Source organism: Ascaphus truei, chromosome 3 (genome assembly GCF_040206685.1).
Source record: "Ascaphus truei isolate aAscTru1 chromosome 3, aAscTru1.hap1, whole genome shotgun sequence".
NCBI lineage: Eukaryota > Metazoa > Chordata > Amphibia > Anura > Ascaphidae > Ascaphus > Ascaphus truei.
In genome coordinates, this window is record NC_134485.1 from 8,010,774 (window position 1) to 8,029,181 (window position 18,408).

Here is an 18,408-nt window from a genome sequence, read left to right on the forward strand (position 1 = left end):
GATCAAGAGAGGAGGACAAGACAGAGTTGTAGTTCCTGACCAGGTTGTCAGGGTCTGTAGCAGAGCTGAGAGAGGAGAGGGAGGAGCTTAAAGTGGACTCAAAGTCAGGTAAGTGAATAGAGCGCAGGTTTCTGCAGAACCGGGGGGTAGATGGAGGTGGAGAAGGGGAGAAGCGAGATAAAGAGAATGAGATGAGATGATGGTCGGAGAGAGGAAAAGGGGAAATGGAGAAATCAGAGAGAGAGAAGTTTTTAGTGAAAACCAGGTCTAAGTAGTGGCCATCCTTGTGGGTGCTGGCTGCAGTCCACTGTTGAAGGCCAAAAGAAGAGGTTAGAGAAAGGAAGCGGGAAGCCCAAGAGAGAGAGGGGTCATCAATGTGGCAATTGAAGTCCCCAAGGAGAAGAAAAGGGGAGTATGAGGAGAGAAAGAAAGAGAACTAGGATTCAAAGTGAGAGAGACAGGCAGAAGGGGGATGAGTAGAGGTAGGTGGGCGATAGATGACCGCCACATGGACAGGGAGAGGAGAGAAGATCTGGACAGTGTGAGCCTCAAAGGAGGGAAAAGCAAGAGAGGGGGGAATAGGAAGGGTTCGGTAACGGCAGAGAGAGGAGAGCAGGAGCCCCACGCCTCCACCCCTGCCACCAGGGCGTGGAGTGTGGGAGAAGGAAAGGCCACCATAGGAGAGGGCAGCTTCCAGAGCAGAGTCAGACTGAGTGAGCCAAGTCTCAGTTATAGCAAAGAGAAGCAGGGAGTGAGAGAGAAAGAAGTCATGTACAGAGAGGAACTTGTTAAAGAGGGAGCGAGCATTCCAAAGGGCACAGGAGAAAGGGAGAGAGGAGGGAGGGTGGCAGGGGATAGGTATGAGGTTGGAGGGGTTGACACCAGAAGGAGTAGAAGTTGCATGTGGGAGGCGAGGACGAGAGCAAGTAGAAATAAGACAGGGACCAGGATTGGGAGAGATATCCCCAGAAGCAAGGAGGAGAAGCATGGAAAGAAAGAGAATGTGTGAGGATGATTTGAAGGGGTGTTTTTTAGTGCAGGGAATATAGCGGTGTGGTGTCAGAGGACACAGGTAAGAAAGGAGTTCATGTGAACAGAGAAGTGGGGAAGGAAGGAGAGATGGAGATATATGAATAGAGTTAGAGACATACTGAGGCTGGTAGAAAGAAGTGCATAATTTGAGAAGAAGTGAAGTCACAGTAAATATAAATGGTAAAGGCAGCATCACAGCAGTAATGATGCAGTCTGGTATTGATGATATCCTCCTTTCCAGCGTAGTTCAAATGCAGGAATCAGGGCCTGTTGGGGTGTCCACTTCTTCTTCACTTCTTTTGAACTTCCTTTTAAATTTCAGTTGTTCAGTAGTCCTGCCACTTATAATGTGCCACTTGGATATGTGCTGCAGGCAGACTAGCTGTTCTGACACAGTTTATATAGGCCTAAAAAGTCACCTGACAGTGTGGTTCTGTCTGCTTAATTAGCACATCTACATACATGTCCTCTCATATTTTTACTGGACAGTGTCCAAATACAGGACAGTCCGGTTCAATACTGGACACCTGGCAACCCTAACTGCAGGTACAAAAGGAAATGAGAGGTATAGTACAAAGAAGCAATAAATAAATAAATAAGTCTAACCTCATGTTTTGGAGGTCATTCTGTGGGAATCACAAGAACCCATAAGAACATATCTGTAGCCCTGTTTCCTTCTGAATACAGTATACTACCAATGCTGTCTAACCTGTTGGCTCACAGGGCCTAAGCCTCTGCCACGGAGAGCCTGGGGCAATATATAGGCTATAGGGAACCATGTTAAAAATGGTTATTGAGGCAAAAAGTGACACTGTGTGCTCATTTGCATGTCATTTCCCAGAATCCCTTGCTGCAGTGGAAGTGCTGTATGCTGGGTGATAATGGGGAAAGGCGGGGTTGCAGACCTGCCTAAGACATGCAGATGAGCATACAGCTATATTTGCATATATGTATATATATATATATTTTTTTTTTTTTTAAACCATTGTATGTCCGTCTCTAGGGGCAATCACATTGGACCTTGGGCCTGTACGTCATTCCGGCTCCGGCCAATGAGATTGCTCCCTTGGCCCACCTGCCCCCGCACACCTCTCATTGGCTACACCCCTGCCTCACTCTCCCAGCCCTCACTGAGCTTAGGGAACGCTTCACAGCACCTAACCCTCAGTGCTCTGGGAGACGACACTTCACAGCTCTCACCTCTCAACGCACAAAACCCTCACCGGCTGCTACCACCAAAAGTACTGCGGAATCAGGTACAGACTCTTGCCATTTACAACAACAACACACACACACACAAACACACACACACACACACCACCACCCACTACCACCACCACGCCTGCAAAACTCCCCAACCTCACCCATCAGGAGCGCACGCCCTCCCGGGACCGCAAGCCCGCTACCGCACAACACCACGCCTGCAACACTCCCTAACCTCACCCATCAGGAGCGCACACCCCACCGGAGCCCGCAAAACTACCCTCCACAACCCCTCCCGGCAGACGAAACACCCCACCTGTCTCCGGAGCACGCAACCCCCCCCACAACACCTCCCCCCACAACCCCCCCCCCCCCCCCACAACACCTCCCGTACGCTACCGTAGCTACACACAACACCACGCCTGCAACACTCCCCAACCTCACCCATCAGGAGCGCACGCCCCACCAGAGACACCGGAGCCCGCAAACCCACCCCCCCCCACAACACCTCCCGTCAGCCGAAATACTCCACAGGAGACACCGGAGCCCGCAACCCTCCCCCCCCCCCACAACACCCCCCGTCAGCCGAAACACCCCACCGGAGACACCGGAGCCCGCAACTCCCCCCCGCCCCCCCAACAACAACTCCCGTAGGCCGCAACCCCTCCTGTCAGCCGAAACAACTCCCGTACGCTACTGCAGCCAAACACAACAACACTCCCCAACCTCAACCATCAGGAGCGCACACCCCGCCAGAGCCCGCAAAACTACCCTCCACAACCCCTCACGGCAGACGAAAGACCCTACCGGAGACACCAGAGCCCACAACCCCCCCCCCCACAACACCTCCCGTCAGCGAAACACCCCACCCACGCACGCCCTCAGACACGCCGCACACCCTCAGACACGCCGCACGCCCTCAGACACGCCGCACGTCCTCAGCCATGCCGCACGCCCTCAGCCACGCCGCACGCCCTCCCGCACGCCGCACGCAGCACGCCCTCCCGCACGCCGCACGCCCTCAGACACGCCGTACGCCCTCAGCCACGCCGCACGCCCTCAGCCATGCTGCACGCCCTCAGCCACGCCGCACGCCCTCCCGCACGCCGCACGCTCTCCCGCACGCAGCACGCCCTCCCGCACGCCGCACGCCCTCCCGCACGCCGCACGCCCTCAGCCACGCCGCACGCCCTCAGAATGCCGCACGCCCTCAGACACACCGCACGCCCTCAGCCACGCCACACGCCCTCCCGCACGCCCTGCCGCACGCCCTCAGACACACCGCATGCCCTCAGACACGCCACACGCCCTCGGCCACGCCGCACGCCCTCGCCCACGCCGCACGCCCTCGGCCACGCCGCACGCCCTCAGCCATGCCACACGCCCTCCCGCACGCCGCACGCCGTACGCCCTCAGACGCCGCACGCCCTCAGATGCCGCACGCCCTCCCGCACACCCTCAGACACGCCGCACGCCCTCAGACACGCCGCACGCCCTCAGACACGCCCTCAGACATGCCGCACGCCCTCCCGCACGCCCCACCCAACCAGCACTCCTGTGCTGATACGCCACACAGAACAACACTTCAACACCACCCTACCTGCCCACCCACACGCTGCGGCATATACAACACACCTTCCCTACCCAACGCCTCAACACACACCCTCCCGGACGCTAAACCACCCCAACACACCTCACCTTCACCTTGCTGCCAGACACACTACACTCAACACAATGCATATTCACAGGTGTAGGCCACCCCTCCCCTTGCACCTCAACCCCACACCACACAAACGTGTGCACCAAAACACCCCCTCCGCTGGCAGCACACCTCCCACAGTCACTCAGCTCTTCGTTGAAATAAAAAATATTCGGAACACAATGCCAATTGAGCCGTCTGTGTCATTTCTTGCACAAACAGTCAGCACACCCACACACAACACTCACTAACACACACACCACCAACACTCCATCAACCACACAAGCAACACTACAACATACACACACGCACCACTCAAACACACAGACACACAACACTCACACAACAGCCACCCACCACTCGCACAAACACAACCACCACTCTCACCCACCCCTCACCCAACCCACCCCTCACCCCACCGACCCACCCACCACTCACACCCACCCACCACTCACAACCACTCAAGATCCCACCACTCCCACTGCTAAAACCCAACACCCACCCACCACTCCAATCCACCCACCACTCCCACCCACCCACCACTCACACCCACCACTCACACCCACCCACCACTCACACCCACCTACCACACCCACCCACCACTCAAACCACTCATCCACCCACCACTCCCACCCACCCTACCCACCACTCCCACCCCAAAGCACCCACCCCTCCCACCCACCTACCACTCCCACCCACCACATCTGCCACCACCCACTGCCACCACTCCCACCCACCCCTCACCCCACCCACCCCTCACCAAGCCACCCCTCACCCCTCACACCAACCCACCCCTCACCCCACCCACCCCTCACACCCACCCACCACTCCCACCTCTCACACCCACCCACCCCTCACACACACCCACCCCTCACACCCACCCACCACTCCCAACCCACCACTCCCAAACCCCTCTCACCCCAAACCCACACACCCACCACTGCCAAACCACTCCCACCCACCAACCACTCCCACCCACCAACCACTCCCAACCACCACTCACACACACACACCACTCACACACACACACACCCACCCAACACTCACACACACCCACCCAACACACACACACACACCCACCCAACACACACATACCACTCACACACCCACCCACCACTCACACAGAACCACACTACAATCACCAGTCACTCACCCACACAAAACTCACACACACACAACACTCCTGTGCTGATACGACACACAAAACAACACTTCAACACTTCAACACCAAATCCACTTCTTTCATACATGTCAGGGACGACTTCAGAATCTAAACATTTTCTCCAAAACATACGCAAATACAACTCCTGTTTCCAAATGACATCCTTTGGTGCTACATCTATCGTGGAACAAATCGGATTTAAAAGTACTTTCAAAGTACAAGGTCAAGTTTACCACAGGGCCGGCTCTCTTCTCCCATTACCAGAACAAGATCCACAATTCTTGCAAATTTACTTCCTGGGCGATGAACAACAACAAGCTGATCAACGATGCCATTGGATACCCACTACAAGACGTGATATTGTCATCTCCTTACAAAGGATGTTACATGAACACAACCATCTCATTAACACATTCAAAACATCACTTGAACGCATGCCAACTGATGACTATAAAGTCATTATCAGAGCGGACAAAACACCAGTGGGTCAACATGAACGTCGCTTTAATGCTCCTCAAATCAACGAAGTCACTATTGTTATAGCGGGGGAACAATTTAATACACGTGACATCATTCTTCAGCGGCGCCGTCATTCACTCACACGCATTTGTGAAACACATCGCTCATATGATGCACTTCAATACCCTCTCATACTTTGGAACGGTGATGATGGCTATCACTTCAACATCATGCAAGTAGACCCAACTTCACAGGCAAACACAAAGAAAACTGTCTCCGCTATGGACTTCTACGCTTACAGATTAATGATACGAGATGCATCGCAAAACCACATTCTACATTGTCGCCAACTTTTTCATCAGTTTATTGTTGACATGTATGCTAAAATTGAAAGTGAGCGTCTTCTATATATACGTTTACATCAAAAACAACTTTGCGTTGATCAATACATACATTTCAGGGATGCTGTTGGCAACGATGGTCACGTTGACAACATAGGCAAAATGTTAATTCTACCAGCAACATTCACAGGAAGTCCTCGCCACATGCACGAATATGCTCAAGACGCTATGGCATATGTTAGAGCATATGGAGGCCCAGACTTCTTTATTACCTTTACATGTAATCCAGCTTGGCCAGAAATAAAACAAGAACTTGGGGATGGCCACGCACACAGCGATCAACACGACTTAATCGCCAGAGTATTTAGACAAAAACTACTCACATTAATTTACATCATCACGAAGAGTTATATCTTTGGACAAACACAATGCTGGATGTACTCAATAGAGTGGCAGAAAAGAGGCCTTCCACATGCTCATATTCTTATATGGCTCAAAGAAAAGCTACATGCCATAGACATCGATAACGTTATCTCAGCAGAGTTACCAAATCCAGAAGAAGACCCAATACTATTTGCAATAGTCACCAAAAATATGATTCATGGCCCATGTGGAAAGATTAATATTCAGGCACCATGTATGAAAGACGGTAAATGCACCAAAAAATATCCCAAACCATTCATTGCAGACACACAAAGTGGAGATGATGGATATCCTCAATATCGAAGACGCGCTCCCACAGACGGTGGAAACGCAACAACACTGACTATTCGAGGCAACAAACGCATCCAAGTCGACAACAAATGGGTTGTTCCATATTGTCCACTTCTTTGTAAAATTTATAACGCACACATTAATGTCGAATACTGTAATTCTGTGAAATCAATTAAATACATTTGCAAGTATATCAACAAGGGGAGCGACATGGCCATTTTCGGAATCACAAATGAACACATCCGGGACGAAGTGACGCTCTACCAACTGAGAAGATATATAAGTAGTAATGAAGCCGTTTGGAGGATTTTAGCTTTTCCCATTCACGAACGACACCCAAACGTTGTTTACCTCACTGTTCATTTAGAAAACGAACAAAGAGTATACTTCACACCTCACAACGCAGAGGCAGTTGCTGCTCAACCACCAAACACAACTTTAACTGCCTTCTTTCAATTATGTCAACACGACTCTTTTGCAAGGACATTGCTTTATCCGGACACTCCACGATATTACACTTGGAATGCATCCACAAAACACTTCAAGAAAAGAAAGTAGGGTATAGCTGTTCCAGGAACGGATGCCCTTGCAAGTGAAGCCTTAGGGCGTGTCTACACAGTTCACCCAAACAACGCCGAATGCTTCTTTCTCCGAATGCTACTTAATACCATTCCAGGACCAACTTCATTGAACGCTCTAAAAACTGTCAACGGTCAACTCTGTCAAACTATAGAGAAGCTTGCCAAAAGCTTGGCTTACTAGAAGATGATCAACACTGGAATACTACCTTAGCCGAAGCTGCATTACACTCTTTGCCAGCCCAAATTCGCAACCTTTTTGCCATTATCCTTACCACCTGCAACCCATCAAACCCCAACACTCTCTGGGACACATATCGCGAAAGCATGAGTGAGTATATACTTGCCAAAGCACAGAGAGACAATCCATCACTCAATCTTCAGTTTTCACCAGAGATTTTCAACGAGGTGCTCATATTGTTAGAAGATACATGTCTATCTATCAATAACAAAACACTACTTCAATTAGGTCTACAAGCTCCACAACGTCATCATCATGATGTACTCAATACAGACCTTATGCGAGAGAAACAATACAATATTTCACTTCTAAAACAATATGTTGCAAGCAGAAAACCAATGTTAATTTCACAACAACTTACCACCTACGAGAACATCATGGATCACATCACCAACGGACAAGGTGCAATACTGTTTTTTGATGCTCCAGGTGGAACCGGCAAAACATTTCTCATCAATTTACTCCTAGCCGAAATCAGAATGCACAATGATGTTGCACTTGCACTAGCATCATCTGGCATTGCAGCCACTCTTATGGATGGAGGACGAACTGTGCACTCAGCTCTTAAATTACCGCTAAACATTGCTCATGAAGAAAACCCAACATGTAATATTACCAAAACATCTGGACAAGCACGCGTTCTTCAAATTTGCAAACTTATTGTTTGGGATGAATGTACCATGGCGCATAAAAAAAGCACTTGAAGCCCTTAATAGAACCTTGCAAGACTTGCGTAACAATAAACAAATAATGGGTGGTGCTGTCATTCTTTTAGCTGGTGATTTCAGACAAACACTTCCAGTCATACCACGATCCACACCAGCAGACAAACTTCATGCATGCCTTAAATCCTCTATTTTATGGCGACATGTGAAACATTTCCCATTAACAACCAATATGCGAGTACAACTTCTCGGCCACTCAAATGACCAAGCTTTTGCAGACACCCTTCTTCAAATTGGTGAAGGTACTTTACCTACTCACTTGACATCAGGTGAAATTGCTTTTCCCACACATTTTTGTAACATGATGATATCACTTGAAGATCTCATACATCACGTCTATCCAAATCTCTTACACAATTACACAAATCACCAGTGGCTCTGTGAAAGAGCCATCCTTGCTGCCAAAAATACTTCTGTCAATGCTCTAAATCATCAAATTCAAGATATTCTTCCCCACACAATTACTCAATACAACTCCATCGATACAGTTGTGGATACCGATGAAGCCATCAACTATGCAACCGAATTCCTACACTCCCTGGAACCATCTGGAATGCCACCACATCACCTTCGGCTGAATGTTGGAGCACCCATCATGCTACTTCGCAACCTACACACACCTAACCTTTGTAATGGAACAAGACTGTGCATCAAAACATTGATGCCCAACCTGATTGAAGCTACTATCTTAACTGGCAACGCCAAAGGACAAGATGTCTTCATCCCCCGCATTCCACTCATTCCAACAGACATGCCTTTTACTTTCAAACGGCTACAGTTCCCCATCAGACTAGCTTTTGCAATCACCATCAACAAAGCACAAAGACAGTCCATCAAGTGCACTGGTATCAACTTAGAATCACCATGTTTCTCCCACGGCCAGTTATATGTTGCGTGTTCAAGAGTTGGATCACCCAAAGAATTGTACATCTTTGCTCCAAGTGGAACTACCAAAAATGTGGTTTACAAACAAGCCTTACAATGAACATCGACTTTGCTACATTTGCCTCACCTCAACCTATTCTACTAGCAACTTCAAGAAACACACTCACTGTAGTGCACTCATCTTTTGTTACCAACAATTTTGCCAACACACACTTACAGCTGACGTGAAATACACTACCCTCAACAATGGAGCTACCCATCTTTCACCAAGGGTTTCCAAGAAAACATTTTTTAAACTAACAACCGTAACAAGTAACATACACTTTGCAAAATTGTGCTCAGATACATGTTCTTTGTACTGTTGTTGCTTTACAAACACACTTTGGAAAAAGATTACATAACATTTACATGAAATTACAATTTTTCACTACACATTATTATACAACATTAACACATGTTAATCCCTTAAGGTTGGAGGAAAGGAAATTTCACCAGCAACAAAGGAAAGGGTTCTTTACAGTAAGGGCAGTTAAAATGTGGAATTCATTACCCATGGATACTGTGATGGCAGATACAATACCTTTGTTCAAAAAAAGGTTGGACATCTTTTTAGATGGGAAAGGTATACAGGGATATACCAAATAAGTATACATGGGAAGGATGTTGATGCAGGGATTAATCCGATTGCCAATTCTTGGAGTCAGGAAGGAATTAATTTTTCCCCTTAATGGGGTTTTTTCTTTGCCTTCCTCTGGATCAATAAATAAGTATAGATATAGAATAAAGGATCTGTTGTCTAAATTAACCATAGGTTGAACTTTGTGGACGTACGTCTTTTTCAACCTCATCTACTATGTAACTATGTAACATAATTATTCAGGGTTCACATCCCGGGCAACGCCGGGTCTCTCAGCTAGTATATATATATATATATATATATATATATATAGTGGTTGACAAATCACCAAAAAATCTACTCGCCACACAAAAAAATCTACTCGCCACCTAGTACCAAACGTGTGCTGGTTCCTGCAAGTCCTACCATTGTATGCTGTTCCTGCCTGGACCTCCTTGGGATCTTTACTCATCTCCTTTGGGTTCCGGAAGACTGGGACAGTCACTCAATTACTACTGAGAAGTAACACTTCGTCTGCCTGCAACTGGTCGCTCCAGAAAACCAAGGCATTTGCATCCACGGTTGACCAAAACGCTGAATCCTGTATGACACACATCTCCTCCATGAAGCGCTCATAGGAATCGCCACTACTTTCTTCAAACAATTGGTCCGGAGTTCCTACCCACCCCCCCTTCCCCCCCCCCTTCTGTGAGATTCACCCATAGAGAGACGTGAGTGCCTGGGAAGAAGATCTCCTGGATGAGCAGCAGCTGATTTCCTGTAAAGAAGATCTCTGGAAGACCAAGCAATATTCAAACAAGTCCTTAAAAGCTACGTTCGTGAGTCCCAGAGAGGATTAAATGCTCATACTTATTTGATCAGTGTAAGCGCATATCTTACCATTCTTATATTTATATAATTATAGATATACTGCCCTATGATCCCTTTTTGTGTTTTCTCTCTCCCTTTTTCCACTTGCGCTTAGGTCACTCTTCTCCATATATATATATAATATATATATATATAGTGGTTGACAAATCACCAAAAAATCTACTCGCCACACAAAAAAATCTACTCGCCACCTAGTACCAAACGTGTGCTGCTTGGGCCACTATTTACTCGCCCGGGGGTTAAATCCACTCGCCCAGGGCGAGCAAATGTATAGGTTTGTCGAACACTGTATATATATATATAATCTCTTACCAAGTGCAGCACCTCCACCTGTGACGGCTCCCAGCAGAGCGGGAGTTGTTCCTCACAGGACAATAATACAATACTACTCACACAGCATATAAAAGAAACAGTGGCTTTACTAGCGGTAACCATAACCATGCATATCATTCCAGTCAATGTTACTCTTCAAGGAGACACAATAACTTAACGCGTCTCGCAGGACGCGACCCTTCACCGTGTTCCCACACCGTGCCCAATACCCAACACCATAAACCCCCAAAGTGAGTGTGTGTGTGTGTGACTGCGCAGCCACTAGTATGAATGATATTATAGTTGGTGCACTTAAAAGAGGAGCGCTCGGGCCCGCAAACAGACTTCACAAAGGATCCGACGACACGGAGCTGCCGGTGATGCCTTCCGGGGCGATCCCACCCGGAAGGCTGATGATATGCCTGAAGAGGTCTGGTCTCTGGGATGGTGCCGTGACAGTCTCTGTGTCTTTAACAGCTTCACTCACTAATGTGACAGGTTCCTATTCTAGGGCCTGTCCCTACAGTAACTCTGACTGACTGTGACTCAGGGCCTATCTGGGCCTGGGGGTATACGGGCCTAGTGTAGAGGCTACTTGCCTCTCTACACGCTGAGCTCCTTCCTCATCCCCCTCCCGATCTTGTCTCCCCAACGTGCTCCCCTGCGCAACCTCCTAACCTTTCCCTGCTCAGTCTCCTCGCCCTATTGGCTCCCGGCCGTCACCGGGTCCTGCTGAGGCTCCTGGGACATAGTCCCCAACTCTAAACCTCCTCTGGTTGGTCAGTGCTGCGCACGCTCGCGCAACCACTTGCTGCGCATGCGCAACCTCTCTGCTGTCGCCGTCGCCTACGGGACTACTGCACATGTGCAATACAAAAATGGCGGCGCCCTGGACGCTCGGGCCGCCGCGGAGCCTTCGGTGCACCGGAGCGCTCCCTGCAACCTTCCATGACTCTGTCACCACAACGGAGGTGAGGGTCAGTCTGGGGGACCTGGCTACAGATCATTAAATATAATGGCTATAAAGACAGCATTGCACATATGTTGTATATGCAAAGCTTATGGCTTATAAATGGAAATTGTCATTACAGATCCTCTAAAAATCTATTCAAGGGCTCCAGACCCGGCATTTCTTGCATCCTTTAAGGCAGCGGTGCGCAAACTTTGGGGGGGCGCAAGATTATGTAGGGGGGGCCCATGCTGCTTGCAGGGAAACCTGGGGGCGGGCAGAGCTGTGCACGGGCGGCCAGAAGCTCCGTGCTGCTGCTTCTATGGCTGCGTCCATAGACGGACAGGCCGTGCTGAGCCGTGCGGACACTCCGCGCTGAGCCCCTGCATCCTCAATGAGGATGCCTTGAGAGGGGGCTCACGCGAGCGTCCGCAGGCGTGCTGAGGCGCTGGAGTTTTCAGCCGACAGCCAAGCTGTTTTTCAGCGCACTGTCGGCTGAAAACATCCAATCAGCCTGAAGCAGCGTCAACGTCACCGCGCCGTGACATTGACGTCAGTGCGTCGCGGGCGATTGGCCCAGCGACGTCACTGCCCCGCCTCCAACCACCTCCCCCTCGGCTCCCTTCGCGCCCGCTGGCTCGCCTGCAAGTCCGTGCAATCGCGCTGACTGAAGCAGGCGAGCCTCAGCGTTAGCGCGCCTCTTCTTTCCCTACACTTCTATGGCCCAGGCCTAAGTGTCTGTGTCTTGCAGAGGGGGCGGGGCCTGCAGAGGGGGAGGGGCCTGCAGAGGGGGCGGGGCCAGAAGCTCCGTGCTGCTGCTTCTATGTGTCTGTGTCTTGCAGAGGGGGCGGGGCTTCTCTCTGCACACAGACAGCCCCTCCTTCTCTTCCTGTCTGCTTCCCGCACCAGTTTTCAGCAGCATGGGGGTTGGGGGATGGGAGCATGTGATTTTGATTACATCAGGCAGGGGGGGCCCGACAAATTTTATGGATGAAAAGGGGGGCTCGGCATAAAAAGTTTGCTCACCCCTGCTTTAAGGAATTAGGCAAGTTTTATTAGATAAGTAAAGAGTGACACGCAGTGCTTATTTGCATGTCATTACCCAGAATCCCTGGCTGCAGTGGAAGCACGGTTTTGCTGAGCGATATTGGGGAAAAGCCGGGTTGCAGACCGGTCTGAGACATGCAAATGTACCGCAAGGGGGATATTTATTTACTGTATGTTTTATTCAAACATATGATTTGCTATAATCTATTTTTAACTTGAGATAGATATGGCATAATAGGGCACTTCCATTCACCCACAATGGTGCAATGTGTGAGCCTGCAAAATACTGTATTAACGAAATATTAACTATGCTTTGACGTGCCACAAGGTTTAATACCTACAGGAGCGAAGGCCAGATCCATTGGAGTCTGGCGGTGCAATAACTCAGTTATAAAGCCAAATACTTTTGCCCAGTAGACATTATGGTTTATTTTATGACTGCAGTGAAACACACTTTCCCCTGCCATCTTTTATTCTCTACTTTTAACTCTGCTTCCCCCCCCCCCCCCCCCAGTAACTCCCCTTCCATTTCTCACCTCTAAGCACAGCTAGTGAGGTTTATCACCTGCCTACTGCTCACATAGCTCTGTTTCCATGGGATTGGAGATGAGACGCAGGCTGGGCGACACCTGGAGGCTTCTTCTTTATCCACCAAAGCAGCTGATCGGGCTGTTTACTGACTTCAATGGGGAACTTTGGCCAAAAAGCCCCAGATCGGCCACTTTGGCAGATATCCCGTAGAATAAGCACCTTAATCTCTTTGCTGCCAGCGGGTCACTGCGCGGCGTGGCTGGCCCTTCAGAAGTAAAGTGGTCTATGTATCATCGCAGGGGGAACGCGTGTGCAGACGCGCGGCTCCGCTTATTGGAGCAGGGCTGCGGTATATGAGAGCGTTTCTTACACCTGATGCCGAATGTTAGACTTACGCCACTTCAGATCCGGAGGATCTTTTCGGCCAATGAAAAAGCAAAAAGAACTGATGCACCATTATAATCTGTGCACCATGTAACCCCTCCCCAAGGCGCAAGCTAGGAGCAAAACGCTTTCATACATCGGTGCAGGGTGAAAATGCCGCAGGTTTGCCCAAAACTCGCCTTGATACTTAAACACCACAAGTGTTTTCCAGGGGGAATGGGCCAGATGAAGAGGTAGTCCCTCGAAACGTCGCCCCCTTAGCATACTTTCCGTTCTCTGTTTTTTGTGTATATTCCTTGTGTTTCATGTTTTTTTCCCCTTTTCCTTTCCCCCCCCCCCTCCCACCCCTCACTTTGTGACATGCCCATTTGTGACACTGGTTTCTGCAAACACATTTGATTTATTTCTGGTTTGTTTTATTACAGGCATACCCCGCATTAACGTACGCAATGGGACCGGAGCATGTATGTAAAGCGAAAATGTACTTAAAGTGAAGCACTACCTTTCCCCCACTTATTAATGCATGTACTGTACGGCAATCGTTATATACGTGCATAACTGATGTATATAACGCATTTGTAACAGGCTCTATAGTCTCCCCGCTTGCGCACAGCTTCGGTACAGGTAGGGAGCCGGTATTGCTGTTCAGGACGTGATGACAGGCGCATGCGTGAGCTGCCGTTTGCCTATTGGGCGATATGTACTTACTCGCGAGTGTACTTAAAGTGAGTGTACTTAAAGCGGGGTATGCCTGTATTAAATGTATTTCCTGCATTACAATGTTTTTCATAATGTAGCTATTAGACAGTGAGTGCTGGTACTTACGTAGATTTGCATAACTTTTAACATCATATAGGGATCATGCTCTTAATAAAACACACACACACACACACACACACACATATTTGTGTCAAAAGGAGTGCTACTAGGATTGTGACCTCATGTATAGAACAAAAAAGGGGAAAACCCCGAGGCTACATGTAACGTGGCATATTATTATAAAGTTACATACGTATCTCATTGAGTTCAATTTTTTGGCCAAAGTATTTTAAGCCTCCAACCACATCACGACATGTCCCATCTGTAGGTCCTCACACTGCTGCACCTGCAGAAAACTCCCAGAACCTCTCTAATGGAGAGGGGGCTGTCTTAAAGCTGCACACCAAGCAATATCCTAGGTGTGTACTATTGTACAGTTCAGTACTATGAGAAAATACTTGCAGCTTTTTTTTTTTTTTTAAATAAATACAATTTGAAAGACATCTTTAATGTATTATAATGTAACAAGCATTTTTGTTTCTAGAGCAACCATTTACAAAGTCACATCCCCTTCCTCTTTTGAGACAGGCTCTGGCTCTTGAGCCCTGCCCTGTCTCTAGCAGTGCACCAATTGTATTCAGTGCCTGCCTGGTCACATGATCTTCCCCACAGAACTTTGCATCTTGGGTAATCTTCTGCAGCTCTAGCAGCGATATAAAGAACCCCTGAGCAGAATCTTCAACGATCGATCTGCAACTTAGCCAATCACTGTCAGTGTGCAGATTTTATTGATGTACTTATTGAATGGAAAAATAAATCAATACAAATTTAAAAAAAACAGCAGCTTGAACTGCAGCTTTAATAGACAGACCATTTACAGGTGCATAGCCAGGACTGCCATTTAAAGGGGGGGGGGGGGACACAGACAGCCCCTGTATGCTCAGAGAACTGAACTAAATGACACTGCTTATGAGAAGATCTACAGATAAGTATTTAACTATATCATTTGCCATGTTGGATGTAGCACGGAGGCTTTTTATTAGAACAAAATACACCTCTACAGATAAAACATGTTGCTAGACTGTAATTCAGTATTAGAAATGATAGCACTGAAAGGACAATCCACAGTGCAAAAAAATATATATTCTGCTGTGCCAAGGGCAAACAGAAACAATTCTGCACTCCGTTACACGAAATTCATTCTGTACAATTTCTGCATTGAATGGGTACATTTTGTCATGCTCATCTGAGTTCTATTATCAGATTTCCTCCCTTTTCAGCTTTTTGAAGGTCTTGTGCTGCTTTGATGTGCGAGACCCAAATTAGCTTTTTATATATCAGTACTACTGTACGTCAGTATGAGTAACCTGCTTTTCTTGCTGCAGAATGCCATAGCAACATTGACCTTACATGTCCCCCAAACAAGGAATATTATTTTCTTTGGAGAGGTTATGACATTAAAACGATCCAAAACGTATAGGGGTCTACTAACTCCTCTATCCTGGCTGCAAAACTGGTGAAATATACATATGTAGCAAAGAAATGGCATTTCACTGGAAGTCATTAGAATTTGTGTAAATTGAGTACAATTCTTCGTCACTGGGTTTGCCCTAATTTGCAGCCAGAACACTTAAGTAAATACATCGCATTCTGTCACTAGCTCTGCCGGAAGATCCTGTGGGGTGGAGTTGAAATTACTTTTTTTTTATTTAGGAGGTGTCCAATCAAGAAGAACAATTTACAATATATATATATATATATACACACGTTTTAGACGCGTGGACTTACTACCACAAATGCTTTACATTGCCGGGAAAATCACTTTCAGGAGAAAGGGCGTCAAACATGTGACGTGTGGCTTTAATGGTCTGGTAATGCCATTGCTGCAAGTTATTTCAAGATTGCCTGACCCAGGGGTGACCAACTCCTGTCCCACCAACAGGCCAGGTATTAGGGATATCCCTGCTTCAGCACAGGTGGCTGAATCATGCTAAAGCAGGGATATCCTTAACCTGGCCTGTTGGTGGCCTTTGAGGACTGGAGTTGGCCGCCCCTGGCCTAACGCAAGGAAACAAAAACTTTGGAGGCAATTTAAAAATGTCAGGTGCAAATATGTAAATAACATGTGCCTGTGGCATTGTCACTGTGACCGGGTACAGCTAGCCATCTTTCTTCTGCTGTGCAAAAAAGCATAAATTAGCATTTATAAATGGGATTTTAACCCCTTTGCTTCCAGGTGGGTCTGCAATGCACTGAAGGTCCCATCAGCAGCAGTGCAATTAAACTGCAGGTTCATTGAAGAAATAAATGTGGCAATTGTGATTTGTTGCAATTTATAATAAAAGCTATGATATAAGGAAGGACCCACAGTAAGTCACAAGTACTGACCAGCTGGGTTGCCATTTTGCACTATCCCTGAGGCAGCCCCTAATCCTGGCTAAAAAAAAAAAAAAAAAAAATCCAAATTATTTTTTATTACAATACCCCAAATAACTGCATGAATCTGTGTGTGGGAATAAAGAGGTGCCCCGGTGAGTGATGCTAGGCGTCCTGATAATCAGTAGAAGATGGGGTGACCACCTCGCCTAACGTTAAAGGGAGTGCTATTTAATTACAGTGGGATTAAAGGGCTGGTCCAAGCTGACATTGTACATTAACCCCATATTCCCCCCTGTAGCTGTCTCTTTAGTCGGGCAGTAACCCCAGCCAGATGTGAGGGGCGCACCGCAGCCAGATGTGAGGGGCGCACCGCAGCCAGATGTGAGGGGCGCACCCCAGCCCCTCATTGCAGTGAAGATAAAGTGTCACGTGACAGGACCACTATACCTGGCACGGACTGAGGGCGCACCTGTTCCCCTGCGCATGCGCACTGCGCCCCTCTCTGCCTGCGCAGTGACACCCCCCTCCCCCAGGAGGGGTACACAACCGTCACATAGGATGGACACACACCCCTCACAACCTCCCCCAGGGGGTGGAGGGGGGGGGGGCAATAGACACTCACCTGTCGTCAGCCAGGTATAAAGCAGCAGCTGCTGCAGCATCATCATGGCGGAGGGCTTAGCTCTGAGACACCTGTGCAGTTCCTCTCCGGGAGGGGCAGCTCCCCCCACCTGTGCAGCTCCCCCCCAGTACTGTACACCCAATGCCCTCCCCCCTCTCCGTGACCAGAGGGATCCACTGCTCCACTTCCACCTTGAGCCCTTTGCTACAACCTACAAGTTAGGAGCAACCCCCCTCCCCCCTCTCTCCTGTGAAGTGAAACTTCAACCACCATTCCTGGGTGCCCTCCCCCACACAGGGGTAACACCCCTCCCTACTGGGCAGTCCCCTTCCCTCACATCTCCTCCTCCAACCAGTTTGCCCTGCTGGAAGAACCAGTTTCCTTTTCCCAGCCTGTTGTTGCCCTATTTGCACACACAGTGGCATGCATCCCACATCACAATAACAGACAGCACTGAGCACTGCAGCTGTAATACTAAGTGCAGCCTGTATCTCTGTGCATCAGGTGTCTGCTCCCTCCCTTCCTGCTGCTAGGAATCCTGAAGCACTGGCTCCTGTTTGCCTATTCCCACTGAAGCCAGCAAACAGCTCCCATGAGCCCTGCCCAGAAACTACTTCCACTAAACAAAGGACCTTCCCCCCTCTCTCTTTAGCATCTCTCCCTCCCCCCTCTTTAGCATCTCTCCCTCCCCCCCTCTTTAGCATCTCTCCCTCCCCCCCTCTTTAGCATCTCTCCCTCCCCCCCTCTTTAGCATCTATCCATGAGACAAAGGTTTTTTTTTTTTTTTTCTCCCATGGGAATCAAACTGGGACTTACAGATGCAGCGGCCGTTATTCGAACACTTCACGCGTTGTATACCTCGGAATAGTCATGTCATGG

The 18,408-nt window shown here is 48.6% G+C and overlaps 1 protein-coding gene across 2 annotated transcripts in view; it reads right to left on the reverse strand.

Moving 5' to 3' along the window:
• ILDR1 (immunoglobulin like domain containing receptor 1) overlaps positions 1–18,077 on the reverse strand; it is a 98,877-nt gene extending 80,800 nt beyond the window's left edge. The window contains exon 1 of one of the 2 annotated variants that reach the window (XM_075593587.1): positions 17,530–18,077. In XM_075593587.1, coding sequence (XP_075449702.1) covers positions 17,530–17,575 — 46 coding nt within the window. In that variant the 5' untranslated portion in view covers positions 17,576–18,077. The remainder of the gene's footprint in view (positions 1–17,529) is intronic. The other variant, XM_075593586.1, reaches the window with a different exon arrangement.
• Between the last annotated feature and the right edge of the window lie 331 nt (positions 18,078–18,408).